Source organism: Nycticebus coucang, chromosome 18 (genome assembly GCF_027406575.1).
Source record: "Nycticebus coucang isolate mNycCou1 chromosome 18, mNycCou1.pri, whole genome shotgun sequence".
NCBI classification, from domain to species: domain Eukaryota; kingdom Metazoa; phylum Chordata; class Mammalia; order Primates; family Lorisidae; genus Nycticebus; species Nycticebus coucang.
In genome coordinates this window covers 32,938,842-32,955,540 of record NC_069797.1, presented here as the reverse complement: position 1 = coordinate 32,955,540, position 16,699 = coordinate 32,938,842, and the positions used below count along the sequence as shown (strand labels likewise).

Genomic DNA, 16,699 nt, shown 5'->3' with positions numbered 1-16,699 from the left:
TCTTTTGTGGTGATTGTGTAGCTTTTTCTGCAGAATTACCTTTGACAGTCGGGATAGTCAGAATTTCTGGCATAAGGTTGATTACTGTGCATTCTTAAATTACTTCCTAAAATAGATGCCGCATCATAGACGTTGCTTAAACAAATATTGACCATAGTACAGATTTGTTTTAATTGGAGCAAGAGGTCAGGGGAGGCAGATCACTGACGTGTAGTTGGCTCAAGCAGTAGATTCATTTCCTTGACTTCTGGCCCATAATCAATTTTGCAGTAGAAAAAATTGTACAAATCTGTTTTTAATTTTAGGCACCCTGCTTTGTTCTCTACCTTTTTGGTGTCTCTAATATGTTCTCACCTCATTTTCTTGATCTTCAGAAGATTTTCTTTTCTTTTTTCTTTTTCCTGCCTCAGATTCTGCCCTTCATGAAAACATTTTCTTCCTCAGCATGCTTAGTGGGAGTCTAGCAGTCTCCCTTTTTATATTTGGGCACTATGCACTAACAATTTCAGCTGTTGATAGTGGCCTGCACTATTCTGAAGAATGTTATGTCATGAAAGTGGAAATTAGAACCCATTAATGGTGATGGGCTTTTATAATTTTAATATCCAGATTTTTTAAATAAAAAAAATAGAGGCCAGGTGCGGTGGCTCACACCTGTAATCCTAGCACTCTGGAAGACTGAAGAGGATGGATTGCCTGAGTTCAGGAGTTCAAGACCAGCCTGAGCAAGAGTGAGACCCTGTTTCTACTAAAAATAGAAAAACAAGGTGGACGTTATGGCAGGCACCTAAAGTCCTAGCTACTTGGGGGGCTGAGGCAAGAGAATTGTTTGAGCACAGGAGTTTGAGGTTGCTGTGGGCTCTAACACCATGGCATTCTACCAAGAGTGACAAAGTAAAACTCTTGTCTCAAAAAACAAAAGGAAAGAAATTAAAGAAAAGGTTGTCCAGACACAGTGGCTCATGCCTATAATCCCAGTGCTTTGTGGGGCTCTGGTGGGTGGATCGCTTGAGGCTGAGAATTCAAAACCAACCTGGGCAACATAGCAAGACCCCGTCTCTACAAAAAAATGTAAAAACTTAGATGTGATGTGTGTGCCTATTTCCTGGCTACCTGGGAGTCTAAGGCAGAAGGATCACTTGAGCCCAGGAGTTTGAGATTGCAGTGAGCTGTGGAGTACCATTGCACTGCAATCTTGGTAATGGAGCAAGACCTTCTCTCTTAAAAAAAAAAAAGATAGAAAGTAGGCATGAAAATACTTTTTAGCAAGCTGAGATAATCCATTTACAAACTGTGGGATTATTTCTTATTTACAGTGGTGTTCTACCAGTGATAGAACTAAAACTGAAGTCCAAGTTTGTGTTAGAAGAAAGGAATAAGAGTACTTACGTGGATTTTAGCAGTTACTTCAGATGTCTTAGCATTCACTTCCTTCCAAAAAGAAAAACTAAAACTCAAAAAGAAAATTTGTTGTGAAGGCCAACCGGGTCAGTAGAGCCACTCCCACCTTCCTCGCTCAGTCACACCCAGGAAGAGGAGTCTGGAAGATTTGAACTGGCAAAGAATCCAGCGACTTTGTCCTCCTTCAGCTCCATTAGCATGGTTATTGATGGAGTTCAAACAGGCCCGGGGCATGTTTACCGATTTGCCAGCTAGCCGGGTTTGCAAGTCCTCTTGGATAGCTCACATTTTGGTGCAGCTAACATTGGTATGGGAATACCAAGGATTAATATAAGAAGTTACTAGAAGTAAACTTCTGGAGGGAATTATATCTGGCTGTATGAGATAAAGACCATTGTCTAAGCATTCTCTTCAAACGTCCCCTGTGCTGTTTCTTTTGAGGGCTCTCTTATGACTGATATTTTAAATATAGTATTAAAATATGAATAAAATATTTCTTGGGGAAAAAGAGAAAAAAGAAAATTTGTTGTGTAGTATAAACTGCTGCTTCTTACATTAGAATTCTTTAAATAATTAATATACAGTGCTTAGAGAATTGTCTGGCATTTAGTGATCACTCAAATGTGAATCACTTATTTTTATAACGTCTTATTAAGATCAGCCATTTTAGGAAACAAAATGTGTATTTAAGTGTGTTGTACAGATATAGTATAAATTACCAATTGTGTGCATCTAAATTGGAAGTTTTTACGAGCTGAAGAAAGCTTATTTCTTGATGGTTTCTCACATATGTAAATCTCGTTAGCAATCCTAATAATTTAGAGATTTGTCTCTTTAGAAGTACGTATCTTGGTTGTACTACCTTGTTTCTCTTATTCCGATTGGCTCTGTGATGACGGATGGCAAGTGTGGTGGACTCAATTTCAAGACAGTGCCTAAAGGCCTTTAAGTAGCCGTAACAGTGGTATAATCTTTGAGAGAAACAATGGTGCTTGTTTGTCCATCCCCCTCACTGGCTGTTGGTTTACTCAGTGAGGTCATTGTCAATCTTGAACACCACCGTATTTGTATTACCTAGAGTGGTGTCTCGTACAGGCTGCTATTCAGAATTTGTTAAAGAATGAAGTGTAGGGCGGCACCTATGGCTCAAAGGAGTAGGGTGCTGGCCCCATATACCGGAGGTGGTGGGTTCAAACCCACCCCAGCCAAAAAAAAAAGAATGAAAAGTAACTTCCCATTTGAAAACACATGGCAGGGGGGCAGTGCCTGTGGCTCAGTGAGTAGGGCGCCGGCCCCATATACCGAGGGTGGCGGGTTCAAACCCAGCCCCGGCCAAACTGCAACAAAAAAATAGCCGGGCGTTGTGGCGGGCGCCTGTAGTCCCAGCTGCTCGGGAGGCTGAGGCAGGAGAATCGCGTAAGCCCAAGAGTTAGAGGTTGCTGTGAGCCGTGTGATGCCACGGCACTCTACCCGGGGGCGGTACAGTGAGACTCTGTCTCTACAAAAAGAAAAAAGAAAACACATGGCAGGGGAACAGTTCTGAAAGCTACATTATGCAATGTAATATTGAATTTCTGATAGTGCTTGAAGCCTGGTTTTTGCAACATTCAAGTAATGGTGATCACATGTATTATTGTTTTAAACAAATTGAGGCAATATGATTTCAGGAAAAGGGTCAGACTTTGGAGTCATTACAACCTACGTTTAAATCCAAACTCTTATGTCAGATAGCTTAACTCCTCCCAGCCTCAGTGTCTTTGTCTCTTAAATAGAAATACAGTAGTTATAAATTAGGTATTAAGAGATTAAATGAGATGATGTTTAAATGGCATGTAGCAGCTTTAAAAGAAAGTTAATGTCCTTTCTTTTTTTCTTCTTCTCACAGGCCATAATTAAAAGTAACTCAACTATTTTTTAGCTCATAGTAATCTTTTACAGGGATATTTGGTTATGAAATTAGTAGAATTATAAAGGCAAGTTCCTATGAGAAACAGCTTAGTAGGTTGAAGAGGGCACTGGACTAGGAGTCAGGAAACCTAAGCTAGTCTTAGCCTTTTACTGACTAGCATGTGACCTTGGTAAGTCACATAACCTGTCTAGTCCAAGTTTGTGTTTCTAGTAAGTAATATTCTCCAGGGACTAATGTTTGAGGAAGCAATAAAGAAGCTTGAAATGTTAATATTAATGATAATAATAACTTTTTGCAACAACAGAGATACTGTTATTTCACTTGGGCACCTGAGACGTCAGAGCTGCCTCCCCCAATATAAATATTCTTAATTGTTCATTTGCAGCATTCCTTTTTCTGAAGCAAATCAGTACTTTTGAAATCCATATTTCATGCAGCTACTTAACCAATTGCTGCAATCAGCAGCAATTTATTTTATAGCAGGGCTGTTCAAATCACTTTGAGGTTGGCATAACTATGCACAGTGTGTTTTTAACAATCATATTTTTAATGGAAAGTTTCAATAGGGGAAATGGTTGATCTGCTAATACTCTCCTGAAAGCTTTAACTTTGGTTCTGTAGTTTATCTGCACCCAATGGTAACTTAAAAGGCCATAGTAAAATCATTGACCCAGTGGGTGCACCAGCTGTTGGAGAGGCTGTCCCATTTGGAAAGAACAGAAGAGGGAAAGAGTACCCTGTTTTTACTCTTGTTTGGAGACCCTCATTAAATTACTCAGAAACAATAATCAGATAGATGCTATTCAAGTTAATGGCACCTCTGAGTCCCCGTCAAGAGAGCTTTATTTAATGCTCAACAGACCTGGAGTGATGCAGGTGCCTTTTCAGGCCTTCATTTAATTTAAGCTGCTTTAGTTGGCATGGCAACTAGTTGAGACATCTGGGAGACATTATGCTGGGGATTGAGACTTCAGAGGATTTTTGCAAGACTGCAAAGCAGAAACCTTATCATAAGGTGCTGCGTATTGCTTCTAAAATTTTCCAGCTAATATTTTTAAATCTTCAAATTAAGGAATTACATTTTCCATAAAAAATCATAGAAGGTTGGCCTGGTCATTACATTGTTTTCTGTGAAGGAAAAACTCCTTTATTCATGGAGTAAAAAAACTTATTTCCCCTAAGAATTTGCTTTGCTAAAGTAAAGCTTGACAAAACTTGTTCTCTGATCTCGTGATCACTTTGTAAAAATCCTGTAGTTTAAATTTTCCAGTCTTTTGTGTTTAACAAATACTAAAGGAAGAGGAAAGCATGTCTACACAAAGGTAAACAGAAAATGGTAAAAACAGATAGGAGCTCTATGTATTTTGCTCTGAATCTTCTGGATAATTAAAGTTAATAAACCTGCCCCTATTCTTTTTAACCAAACCTGTCATTTTCTCAAGAAGCAGAGATGTGAAAGTAGCATTGTTTAAAACTCTCCTTTCTTAAATATTCGAAGATTGAATGAAAGGTTTTTCAAGTTCATGGATCCCAGAGACAGTAACATGGTGATGTAGTAATTTGTGCTTAGCAGAGGGAATATCCCCTGGTTTATATTTTGTGAGAAATTTTGCATTTAGGTACTCATATGTGGTCTTAGTATAGAGGAATTGGCTTACCATTTGAAATCATGCTCTATATTTTGAACCTAATTTTCAGTTTTTAAATATCTGGTAATAACTTTGTTCTGTTACGTTGAACAATATGAAATTGTTATTATTGTTGATCAAAAATAGTTCAGTTTGGGGTCCCATATGCCGGAGGTGGCGGGTTCAAACCCAGCCCCGGCCAAAAAAAAAAAAAAAAAATAGTTTAGTTTGTCAGTTCAAACTCAATAGATTTAGGGTGAACCCTGACCTGAAATGAAATGTCAAGACTTTTTTTCTGGTAACTATAAATTCTCTGGTTAGAATAGTACTCACTCCATGCAGACAGTGTTTTCCTTTTTTCTCCTTTCTTTGAAAATGTAATCACTGTTAGAAGAAAGCATATGACATTATTTCATACTACTTCTATGTTTTGGGCTTTTGTATCAATTTTTTCCTTCTATAAGTCAAAGCAAGATTTTCCATGTGCCAGCACTCTGAATTCAACCCAATAACTTGAAAATTAAGATGTTTTCTCTCTGCTGCTTGCATGCATACCAACTGTCACTACTAGCAGTAAAGATTCTGGCATCACAACTTGGCTGCCAATTTTGTAGATATGTGAGGCAGAAGGGAATGTAACCTGCTCTTCACATCCATGCAAGAACTTTTCTTTTTTTATTTATTTTTTTATTTTTTTATTTTATGAGACAGAGCCTCAAACTGTTGCCCTGGCTAGAGTGCTGTGGCATCACAGCTCACAGCAACCTCCAACTCCTGGGGTCAAGCGAGTCTCCTGCCTCCACCTCCCAAGTAGCTGGGACTACAGGCGCCCGCCACAACGCCTGGCTAGTTTTTTGGTAGCAGCCATCATTGTTGTTTGGTGGGCCCAGGCTGGATGCGAACCTGCCAGCTCAGGTGTATGTGGCTGGCGCCTTAACCGCTTGAGCCACAGGCGCCCAGCCCCATGCAAGAACTTTTCAATCCTAGTAGAAGCAAAAAATTGTCAATAAACTCAGCAGGCATGACTGACATCCCATATAGATTAGTGTTTCGTACTTTGTTTTCTCAGGATTTGTTTTGCTCAATAAAACCTCAAGTTGACAACTGTCTTAGTCCATTCATGCTGCTATAACAAAATTCCATAAACTAGGTAGCTTATAAATAACAGAAATTTGTTTCTCACCGTTTTGGAGGCTAGTAATGCCAAAATCAGGTACCAGCAGATTTGGTAGTGATCACTGTAAACCTAACATGGTGGAAGGTGAACTCCACCTTAGGCCTATTATGAATGGGATAAGCATAGTAATCTCATTCATCAGGGCTCTGCCCAAAAGACCTAATCACCTCCCAAAGGCCCCACCTCCTAATGCCATCTTCTTGGGACATTTTAACATATGGTTTTGGGGGGGACACAAATATTTAGATTGTGGAAAAACACTTCATACAGGGATGTCAGTTGTGAAGTTTTTCTGTTTTTGTTTTGTTGTTTTGGGTTTTTTCTGTGTAACGTTTCTCTCATTTTGTCCCTTGAGATTTCTGGAACCAATACAACTCTAGAATATTGGGACTTTAATTAAAACTTAAAGGTGCAAATGGCAGTTTTTTCCCTGTCTCTATCCCGTGATTAAGATTTTCTAATGGGCAGCCTGAGCACCAGCGAGACCACGTCCCTATTAAAAATAGAAACACTAGGGCGGTGCCTGTGGCTCAAGGAGTAGGGTGCTGGTCCCATAGGCCGGAGGTGGCGGTTCAAACCTAGCCCCGGCCAAAAAAAAAAAAAAAAATAGAAACACTAGACAAACATCATGGTGGGTGCCTGTAGTCCCAGATTGCTTGAGCATAAGACTTTGAGGTTGCTGTGAGCTATGGTGCCATGACACTCTACCCAGGGTGACAGACTGAGATGCTGTCTCAAAAAAAAAAAAAAACATCGGGCGGCGCCCGTGGCTCAAGGAGTAGGGCGCCGGTCCCATATGCTGGAGATGGCGGGTTCAAACCCAGCCCCGGCCAAAAAAAAAAAAATCTAAAAATTCGGACAAGAAGAGGCAGAAACCTAAGGTGTGGTAGTAATGAGAACTCATAAAGAGGTTGGTTTTTGCTACAGAACATCAGAAAGGCTCAAGAATTAGAGGCCTCCCCTATTTCAGAAAGTAGGGATACAGGTGGGGCTAAACACAGGATTGGTTGCAAGCCTGTTTAAGAAGTAGTAAGTAGTAAGATTGGCTCAGCACCCATAGCACAGTGGTTCTGGCACCAGCCACGTGCACTGAGGCTGGCGGGTTCGAACCCAACCTAGGCCAGCTAAACAACAATGACAACTTCTACAAAAAAAATAGCCGGGTGTTGTGGTGGGCGCCTATAGTCCCAGCTACTTGGGAGGGTGAAGCAAGAGAATTGCTTAAGCCCAAGAGTCTGAGGTTGCTGTGAGCTGTCATACCACGGTACTCTACTGAGGGCAACATAGTGAGACTGTTTCAAAAAAAAAAAAAGTAGTAGTAAGATTCCCTGGAGACAGCATGGTGAGCTGTGGTATCTCTGGCTCCTAGTCCCACTTAAAAATTACTGGCAGCCTGATCTGTACTTCCTCAGACAGGAGATTAGATGACTCTTCTGAAGAAATGGATTAACCAAAGAAGGAGGATCTATACATAATCAGGGGTTCCTCATGAATCAGTACCCAAAACTAATATTGTAAACATACAGTGTTAGGGGATTGCTTAACTTGTGACATCTTACATAATATGGAATACTATTTACACACCTTAAAAAAATGATATAACATCATAGAAAGAATGCTCAGTATTTAAAATTTTAAGAAAAGAATACAGGCAGTCCCTGGATTATATACAACCTGACTTACAACATTCCATACTTACAAATGGGCTCCCAAGGCTCTCGTAAGGATAATTTATAATTAAATAATATCAGCAACTAGCTTCCACATGGCATAAGGAGTTAGTTGGCACAGCATCTTTATGCTTGCTGATAGTCTGATTGTTTATATGGTCACTTATACTCAGTATTACTTTTGTTTCAACTTTTTAATTCAATTTTGTGAGTCTGTGTTTACCCTTCTGACTATGCCTCCAAAGCAATAGTCCATTGCAAGTCCAGGTGAGCCTGCAGCAAAGAGGAAGATGATTGCAATGGATGTGAAGGTAGAAATAAGCATTAGAGGTAAGGCTAGACATTATCGTTATTCACTGGGAAAGCATTAGGCTTCAGTTGCTCAACTGTCAAACAGTTGTAAAGGATAAAATAAGAATAATGGAGCATGTGAAAAGCAGTACTCCAATGAAAGCGTCAATTATTAATATTACTAAGCAGTGTAGAGGATTAATTATTGAAATAGAAAGGTTATTCGGTTAGAAGATCAAAATAAGTGTAACATTCCTGTTACTGTAGAGTTCTTGCAACATATGATGAATGTTAACATTCAGGATTCTTTTTTGAAATTTCTCCTATCTTCTAAACTTTTGTTTTTATGTTTGAATTAAAACATGACAACAGTTTTTGTAACTTATTACAGTACAGGGGTAGAATTATTATTACTATATCAGCCACTATAGTATATTGTTACTATTACTGTATATGCACTGTTCATCTGGGATCCAAGTTATATACAAACCCAACTTGAATACATTCTCAGGAATGTATTTCATATTCACGTTGGTAGCCTGGGATACTGTATATAATACTGTACTTAGACACTATAACGCCTCTTCAAAGAATCTCTCATTAGGAAATAATGAGATTCACATAAGGCTGCATGTGTAGATGTTTATCTCAAGGTTACTTAAAGTAGTAAAAAAAAAAAAATTAGAAATAGCTTAAATTTTCAACAATAATGGATTCCTTAAATGAATTATAACATATCCACATTAGAACACTGTACGACAGTGTTTTTCACCCACTTTTATCTCACAGTACAATTGAACCTATAGTTAAGTTTCTGCAGCACACTTAAACTTAGTTGATCGAGAAAAGAGTAAAAGAGCCAGGCGCAGTGGCTGACGCCTGGTATCCTAGCACTCTAGGTGGCTAAGGAAGGTGGGTAAATTGCTTTTACTCAGAAGTTCGAGACCAGCCTGAGCAAGAGTGAGACCCCATCTCTACTAAAAATAGAAAAACTACCTGGGCATTGTGGTGCATGCTTATAGTCTCAGCTACTTGGGAGGGTGAGGCAGGAGGATTGCTTAAGCCCAAGAGTTTGAAGTTGCTGCGAGCTATGATCACATTATGCACTCTATCCAGGGCAACAGCAAGATTCTGTCTCAAAAAAAAAAAAAAAATTGCTCAGCGCCCATATCACAGTGGTTACGGCGCCAACCATGTACACTGAGGCTGGTAGGTTCAAACCAGCCTGGATCAGCTAAACAACAATGACAACTATAACAAAAAATAGCCGGGTGTTGTGGCGGGTGCCTATAGTCCCAGCTACTTGGGAGGCTGAGGCAAAAGAATCACTTAAACCCCAAGAGTTTGAAGTTACTGTGAGCTGTGATGCCACAGCACTCTACTGAGGGCAACAAAATGAGGCTTTGTCTCAAAAAAAAAAAAAGAGGTAGAATTTTGGGTAGTTTTTATATTCTTCATTTCTTTGTATTTCTTGTTTTCTGCAATGAAGTTTTTTCTAAATACTTGTACTGTGGTATAAAAGATAAAAATGGTACATCTGACTAGGGCACTTACCATGAATGGAGCTTGCTGGACTGGAGTTGCTTTGGATGAGTCAGTGAATGAGTGTTAAGGGAGAGAATGTGAAGGCCCAGCTGTACACTACTGTAGACTATGTAAGTACTGTACACTTAGGCTATACTACCTTTTTAAAATTTTTTTTCTTCGATAAATTAACTTACTATAACTTTTTTAGTTTCTAAACTTTATTTTTTCAACTTTTTGACTCTGGTAATAACAGCTTAAAACACATTGTACAGCTGCATGAAAGTATCTTTTTTCATATCCTTATTCTATGTTTTTTCCTATTTAAAATTTTTTTTTTTTAACTTTTTTATTAAAAACTGAGACACATGCAGTAGTCTCTCCCTAAACAGAGGCAGGATCATCAAGACCTTCCTAGACAGTAGGAATTTTTCAGCTACCTTATTATCTTATGAGACCACCTTTATCCGTGCAATCCACTGTTGACTGAAAGTTATTAGCAGTGTGTGGCACATAACTGTAGTATTAGAGTCAAGGTAGGCCTCATTTTTAAAAGGTGAGATTTGAGCAAAACCACAGAGGAGCTGCAAGAGTTAGCCAAATAGATGTCCGGAAGTACAGTCCATGCAGAGAGAATGGGTAGAAGAATGACCTAAGATTGGAGTGTATCTAGCACGTTCAGAGCGTAGCCAGGAGGAAAGTGATATGAAGTCAGAGAAGTAAGAAGGCAAGATGATTTATGACCCCAAAAGCTATTGTAAGTTCTTTGGCTTTTACTCTTAAATGAAATGGAAAGCTTTTGCAGAAAAGTGACATAATTTGGCCTTCATCCCAAAAGATGATTCTATGAAATGGATCCTATTTAGATGAACTAATGGATAGAAAGAGTAATGGGTAGATGTGTGATAAAGCAAATATGGCAGAATATTAATATATATTAATGTACACATAATTATTAATATAAATGTACACATTATAATTAATAATATATACATTAATATAAATATGAATTGAATCCAGGTGGTGCTATATAAGCATATATATGAGTAATCTCTAATTATTTCAATTTTTCTATATGTTTGAATTTTCTTTTTTTTTTTTTTTTGAGACAGAGCCTCAAGCTATCTCCCTGGGTAGAGTGCTGTGGCATCATAGCTCACAGCGACCTCCAACTCCTGGGCTCAAGGGCTTCTCCTGCCTCTGCCTCCCAAGTAGCTGGGAACATAGGCGTCCGCCACAACGCCCAGCTATTTTTTGGTTGCAGCCGTCATTGTTGTTTGGCGGGCCTGGGCTGGATTTGAACCTGCCAGCTCAGGTGTATGTGGCTGGCACCTTAGCCGCTTGAGCCACAGGCGCTGAGCCATGTTTGAAAATTTTTATAAGAAAAAGTTAAATATGGACCAGGTGCGGTGGCTGACACCTATACTCCTAGCACTCTGGGAGGTTGAGGTAGATGGATTACCTGAGGTCAGGAATTTGAGACCAGCCTAAGCAAGAGTGAGACCCCCTCTATAAAAATAGCTGGGCGTTGTGGGGGCACCTGTAATCCTAGCTACTCAGGAGGCTGAGGCAAGATAATCACTTGAACCCAGGAGTTTGAGGTTGCTGTGAGCTGTGATGCCATAGCACTCTACTGAGGATGACAAAGACTCTGCCTCAAAAAAAAAGAAAAGAAAAAGTTGAATAAAAACTATTAAGAAGAAAAACAAAATATAACCCTGATAATATTGTAACTGTTTATAGTTTTATAGAATATTTCTAACATGTCACTGAAAATTGTCCTATGTAGTATAAGGAAATTCTACATGACAAATGTCATTCTTTCATTAATTTTCATTATGAAGTATCTTATATTTCTTTGGTAAGAATCTGGATTATAAAATCTGAGATTGAAATATCTAAATGTTAAAAAACTTAATTATATTTTTTATATAATAAAGTAAATGTCTATTATATATAGACACAATAAAACTATAACAAAAAAATTATTCTGGTTGTTGTCTTTTAGAAATCTAGCAGTCTTGGGCCAGGGTGCTAACAGTGGGCTTAAGAAGTGGCTGAATTTTTGCTAAATTTTGAAGGTACTCAAAAGCACTACTCAAAGCATTTTCTGATGAATTGGAGGTATGGTGAGAGAGAGAGGCAGCAATGACTCTTTTATTTGTGGTGTGAGCAAGTTGGCAGAGAAGTGGATTGGCTGTGGGAAAGCTTGCAGCTAAAAAGTGGTGGGAAAAAAGAACAAAAATACAGTTTGGGACATGTTAGTTTGAAATATCAGTTGGGCATTGAGTAGAAATGAATAGGCAGTTTGGTGTAACAGTCATGACTTAAGGAAAGATTAACTAAAGATATAAGTATGGGGGTCATCAGCATGGATGTTATTTAAAGGCATGGAATTGGGCTTGGCTCCCGTAGCACAGTGGTTGTGGTGCTCCACATACACCGAGGCTGGTGGGTTCAAACCCAGCCTGGGCCAGCTAAACAGCAATGACAGCTGCAGCAAAAAATAGCTGGATGTTGTGGCAGGCTCCTGTGGTCCCCAGCCATTTGGGAGGCTGAGCCAAGAGAATCGCTTAAGCCCTAGAGTTTGAGGTTGCTGTGAGCTGTGACGGCACAGCACTCTACTGAGGGCAATATAGTGAGACTCTGTCTCAAAAAAAAAAAAAAAAAGGCATGGAATTGGATCTGCATACTCAAGAAAATTGAGTATGGATGGAGAAAAAGACCTAGGACAAGGTCTTGGCTCGTTTCAACATCAAGTGGTTGAAGAGAGGAAAACCAAGAAAGGAGACTAAGAAAGAACAACCAGTGAGGGAGAAGGAAAGCTGACAGTTTGGTACACTTAAAACTGTTTGTAAAAAAAAAGTCTCAAGGAAGAAGTTTTCAACTGTTTGTGTCAAATGCTATCATTATTAATTTCTACTCCTAAGTGTTATCCCCTTTCTTACTTGTTTTTTGCTGAAACATTAAGTTAGAAACTGCCCTAAAGAAAGTTATACTTAAATCATAAAATTCACCCCAATTTTTGATTCCTTAATGTTTCTAACACTCATGTGCTTTTCCAGAGGTCAGAATTCCGCATCTCCATGGCTTCCCAGACTCCAGCCTTTGATCATTTGCCATGTGTTGATTAAGCAGACCCCTGAGGATACAACAGAGTACAAAGCACAGGAAGCTTAAAATCTAGTAAGAGGTTTAATAAGTGTATACAAAGTTAAATAATAAAAGAATGCGTTGTTAAAATTGTAGAGAGACTTGGATTTGAACTAACCATTTTACTCGTTTTTAGTAGTACCACACTGTAGAAAGTAACTTAAACCACAGTTGGATTAGTTGTGATCTTTTCCATTGCTGCCTTGGTGGCCTACAATGAGATCACCAACCCCCCTTTAGTAGGCCTTGAGATTGTTTGATTCTCACTCTTCTTTGGCTGTTATTTAAAATGTTTACCTTTGGTTTACTCTTTTATAATGCTGATTTAAGGAAATCATTTGGTTCTAACTTTTAAGTGTGTAAATTCTTTGAATTTTAGCAATGTTTTATCTTGTGAGGCTTGGAATTACTACCCCTATAATGCTGTCTAGGAGCTTTCTTTCCCTAACCCTTTCTAGCCTTAAGAATGGAAGTTATGCTTTAGATTCAGTGACTACTTTGAAGGGGTTGGAGGCTGAATTATTTGAACTCTCCTTAACTTAAAACCTCAAGATATGTTGTCACAGAATTGATGCAGAGTGACCTACATAAAATTATCGTCTCTCCTCAGCCACTCAGCTCAGATCATGTCAAAGTTTTTCTTTATCAGATTTTGCGAGGTAAGATTTTCTATATGAAGAAAAAGCTACTGTCACTGATATGAATAAAATGTTCTACTTCTCATTTGGACTTTAATCTGACCTTTCAAGGCTTTCTTTTTCCCTGAATACTTTCTTCATTTGAACAAGACACATTTTGTAATTTCTATACTTGATATTAAGTAAGAGGCTTTTCAGGGGGTAACCAAATGGTTTTTATTTTTAATGAGGTAAGAGAAGTCCTTGTCAAATTAATTCATTTGAGTGGGTTAACCTGCAGAGGTAAATAAGCAGGATGATTTGCCACAAATTTACTAAACGGTCTTTAGAAAGCCCACACAGAGTAGGAGTGTGTCTTATCAGATAACTAAAGTGAAAAGTGACTGTGTCCCCTATGGATGACATCTGTCTTGCAAACCAGTGGTGGTTGGGCCTGTCAGAGTGTTCGCTGCCATACCTGAGTCCAACTCTTAAGAAACAAAATGACCCTTAAAACCAAAACAGATGGGGTACACCCATAGAAACAGCCAGGTAAGTAACTGCACATGGACTCATTAAAGAACAAGGACGTGACTGAGAAGGGATTGGGGCCGACATTATGGATGCCTCTTCTGGCCAATCAGGTGTTTCCTTCAGAACTTGGCCATTACAGATGGAGAATTGTTTAAAGCTGAAATAGCTTTCTTCCTTAGTAAAATACTTTTCCTCCCACAAGATTCACAGAATTAAGAGCATCTTTCTTTATAGAGTTTGAAAAACATCTGCCAAAAAGATTAAAACATACAGGCCAGGCACAGCGGCTCACGCCTGTAATTCTAACACTCTGGAATGCGGAGGCAGGAAGATCACTTGAGCTCAGCAGTTCAAGACCAGCCTAAGCAAAAGTGAGACCCCATCTCTACTAAAAATAGATGAAATTACCTGGGTGTTGTGGTGAGCATCTATACTCCCAGCTACTTGGAAGGCTAAGTAAGGCAGGAAGATCTCTTGAGCCCAGAAGTGTTAGAGTGTTAGGTGGCTGTGAGCTAGGTAGGCTAATGCCACAGCACTCTAGCCTAGGCAACAGAGTGAGACTCTGTCTTTAAAAAATAATAATAAATAAATATATTTATATACACACATACATATATGTAAAATATTAAAACCAGGAAGTTCACCTCTATCCAATAGATTTGTTGATATTCTGTGGTAGGGAAAAATGGGGAAGCTACAGACTCTTCTACAATCATGAAGGATTTGATTTACTACATTCTATTCCAAAAAGACTCAACTTTAACCCTGCAACTCAATATTTAAAAAGTGATTAATTACCTTCTTGATTCTCAGTAGTGATTACTACTGACAAACCTGGGCAAGTTCCTGAATTTTGAAAAATCTGAACTGGGAAAGGCTGTCTGTTGGTTAATGGCAACTGTTTTTGCTGGAGCAGGTTAAACTGCAGGTTAAGAATATCAGTAGCAGAACTCCAGGAACCATACTCATGAGCAATGTAAGAATATTACTGTGGTCAGTCTTAACTCCAGTCCTTAAGAGCCTTATCTATACTTAAACCTATATACTCTTGTGAATTATAAATGTTATGTCTAGACTGCAAACCATTGATGGCATTTTATTTTACAGTAGCAAAATTACAGCTTTTTAAGGTGGGGCTAAGTCAAGCTTTTAGTAAGGTCTATTCAGTTATTTAGGAAAGAATTTAAACCCTCTATTTCCTTCTAAGGTTTTTCCCAAATTGTTGATTGAATAAAAGGAATGAAATATCTGCAATTAATCTTTTTGTTATTTCAGGTTTGAAATATCTCCATTCAGCTGGCATTTTACATCGAGACATTAAGCCAGGGAATCTCCTTGTGAACAGCAACTGTGTTCTAAAGGTAGGTTTTCAGTTTATTTAAATATCTGAGAAAAATCACAATGTCAAGGCAGGCTTAAGAACAACGATTTTATAGAAGAAATAATTGTTTATCTTTATTACCTCACCAAAAGTTAAAGTATTCCGTTTTCTACCGTGTTGTTCCTTCATTAAAAAAAGCACCCAGTTGGGCGGCACCTGTTGCTCAAGGAGTAGTGCCCCAGCCCCATATACCAGAGGTGGTGGGTTCAAACCCAGCCCCAGCCAAAAATTGCAAAATAAAATAAAATAAAATAAGCACCCAGTTTTCTGCAGCAATATCACTAGTCATGGCCATGTATCTAATTTGTAGTCCTAGCTCATGCTCTTTTCATGATATTTTGCCTATGTTTTGGAATCACCAAATGAAATTGGAATTTCTAGTTACATTGTAACCAGAAAGAAGAATGGATGAGGTGGCTTGTTTTTATTTAGATCATTCCATTATTAAAGGAAGTGTATGTTAGAAAAAATACTAGATGACCAGCAGGCTTCTATGTATGTGAGAATGAAGTATAGCTTTTAGGAAGACTGGCTACATTTTTGTATGCTGTTTGATTGACATAGCAAAGGAGGAAGCAAAAACCTACTTGAAAATGCTAAGCCTGAAAAGGATATATGCACCTACCAAATGTATCTCCACAATACGTAGTAGACAATCCTGTTATTCCTCTGTGGAGGAACTGATGACAGAATTAATTATAGTTAGTAGTTCCAGAATCTCGAGTTTCAGTTTTACTTCTCTCCCTAGTACCACCATTCACTGTCTTTTGTCAGAGTGCTTTACACATAGCAAAATCTATATATGTGTGTTTTCTTATCTCTAACACAGCTATGTACTGGCAGAACTCCTGAATAGTGAGAGGGCTACTGTATTTTTCCTCATCGTAGAAATTAGAGATAAGGGCTTTCTTAGAGCTGTGTAAGCAAATAAAAATTCCATGAGTGTAGGCAGAGCCTGTAGTTCAGTGGGTAGGGCACCGGCCCCATATACCAAGGGTGGCAGGTTCAAACCCGGCCCCAGCCAAACTGCAACAAAAAAATAGCCGGGCGTTGTGGCGGGTGCCTGTAGTCCCAGCTACTCGAGAGGCTGAGGCAAGAGAATCACCTAAGCCCAGGAGTTAGAGGTTGCTGTGAGCTGTGTGATGCCACGACACTCTACTGAGGGCAATAAAGTGAGACTCTTGTCTCTACAAAAAAAAAAAAAAATTCCGTGAGTGACAGCTGTATTATAAGGTGCTTCAATCTACATTCAGGGGTGTCCAACCTGTGGCCCATAGGCCATATGCAGATTATTTGAGACCTGCTTTACTTATCTGTGGTATCAGATATCATGAAAAGTATGCACAGTCCTTTTAGTCTCACTTTGTTGCTCTCTGTGGAGTGCTGTAGTGTCACAGCTCACAACCACCTCACA

The 16,699-nt window shown here is 38.9% G+C and overlaps 1 protein-coding gene across 1 annotated transcript in view; it reads left to right on the top strand.

Annotated features, from left to right (window-relative positions):
• The window catches only part of NLK (nemo like kinase), a 176,496-nt gene that overhangs the window by 124,323 nt on the left and 35,474 nt on the right, over positions 1-16,699 (top strand). Inside the window, exons 4-5 of the mRNA XM_053569285.1 lie at positions 13,306-13,412; positions 15,180-15,265. Of these exons, the coding sequence (XP_053425260.1) occupies positions 13,306-13,412; positions 15,180-15,265 (193 nt within the window). The remainder of the gene's footprint in view (positions 1-13,305; positions 13,413-15,179; positions 15,266-16,699) is intronic.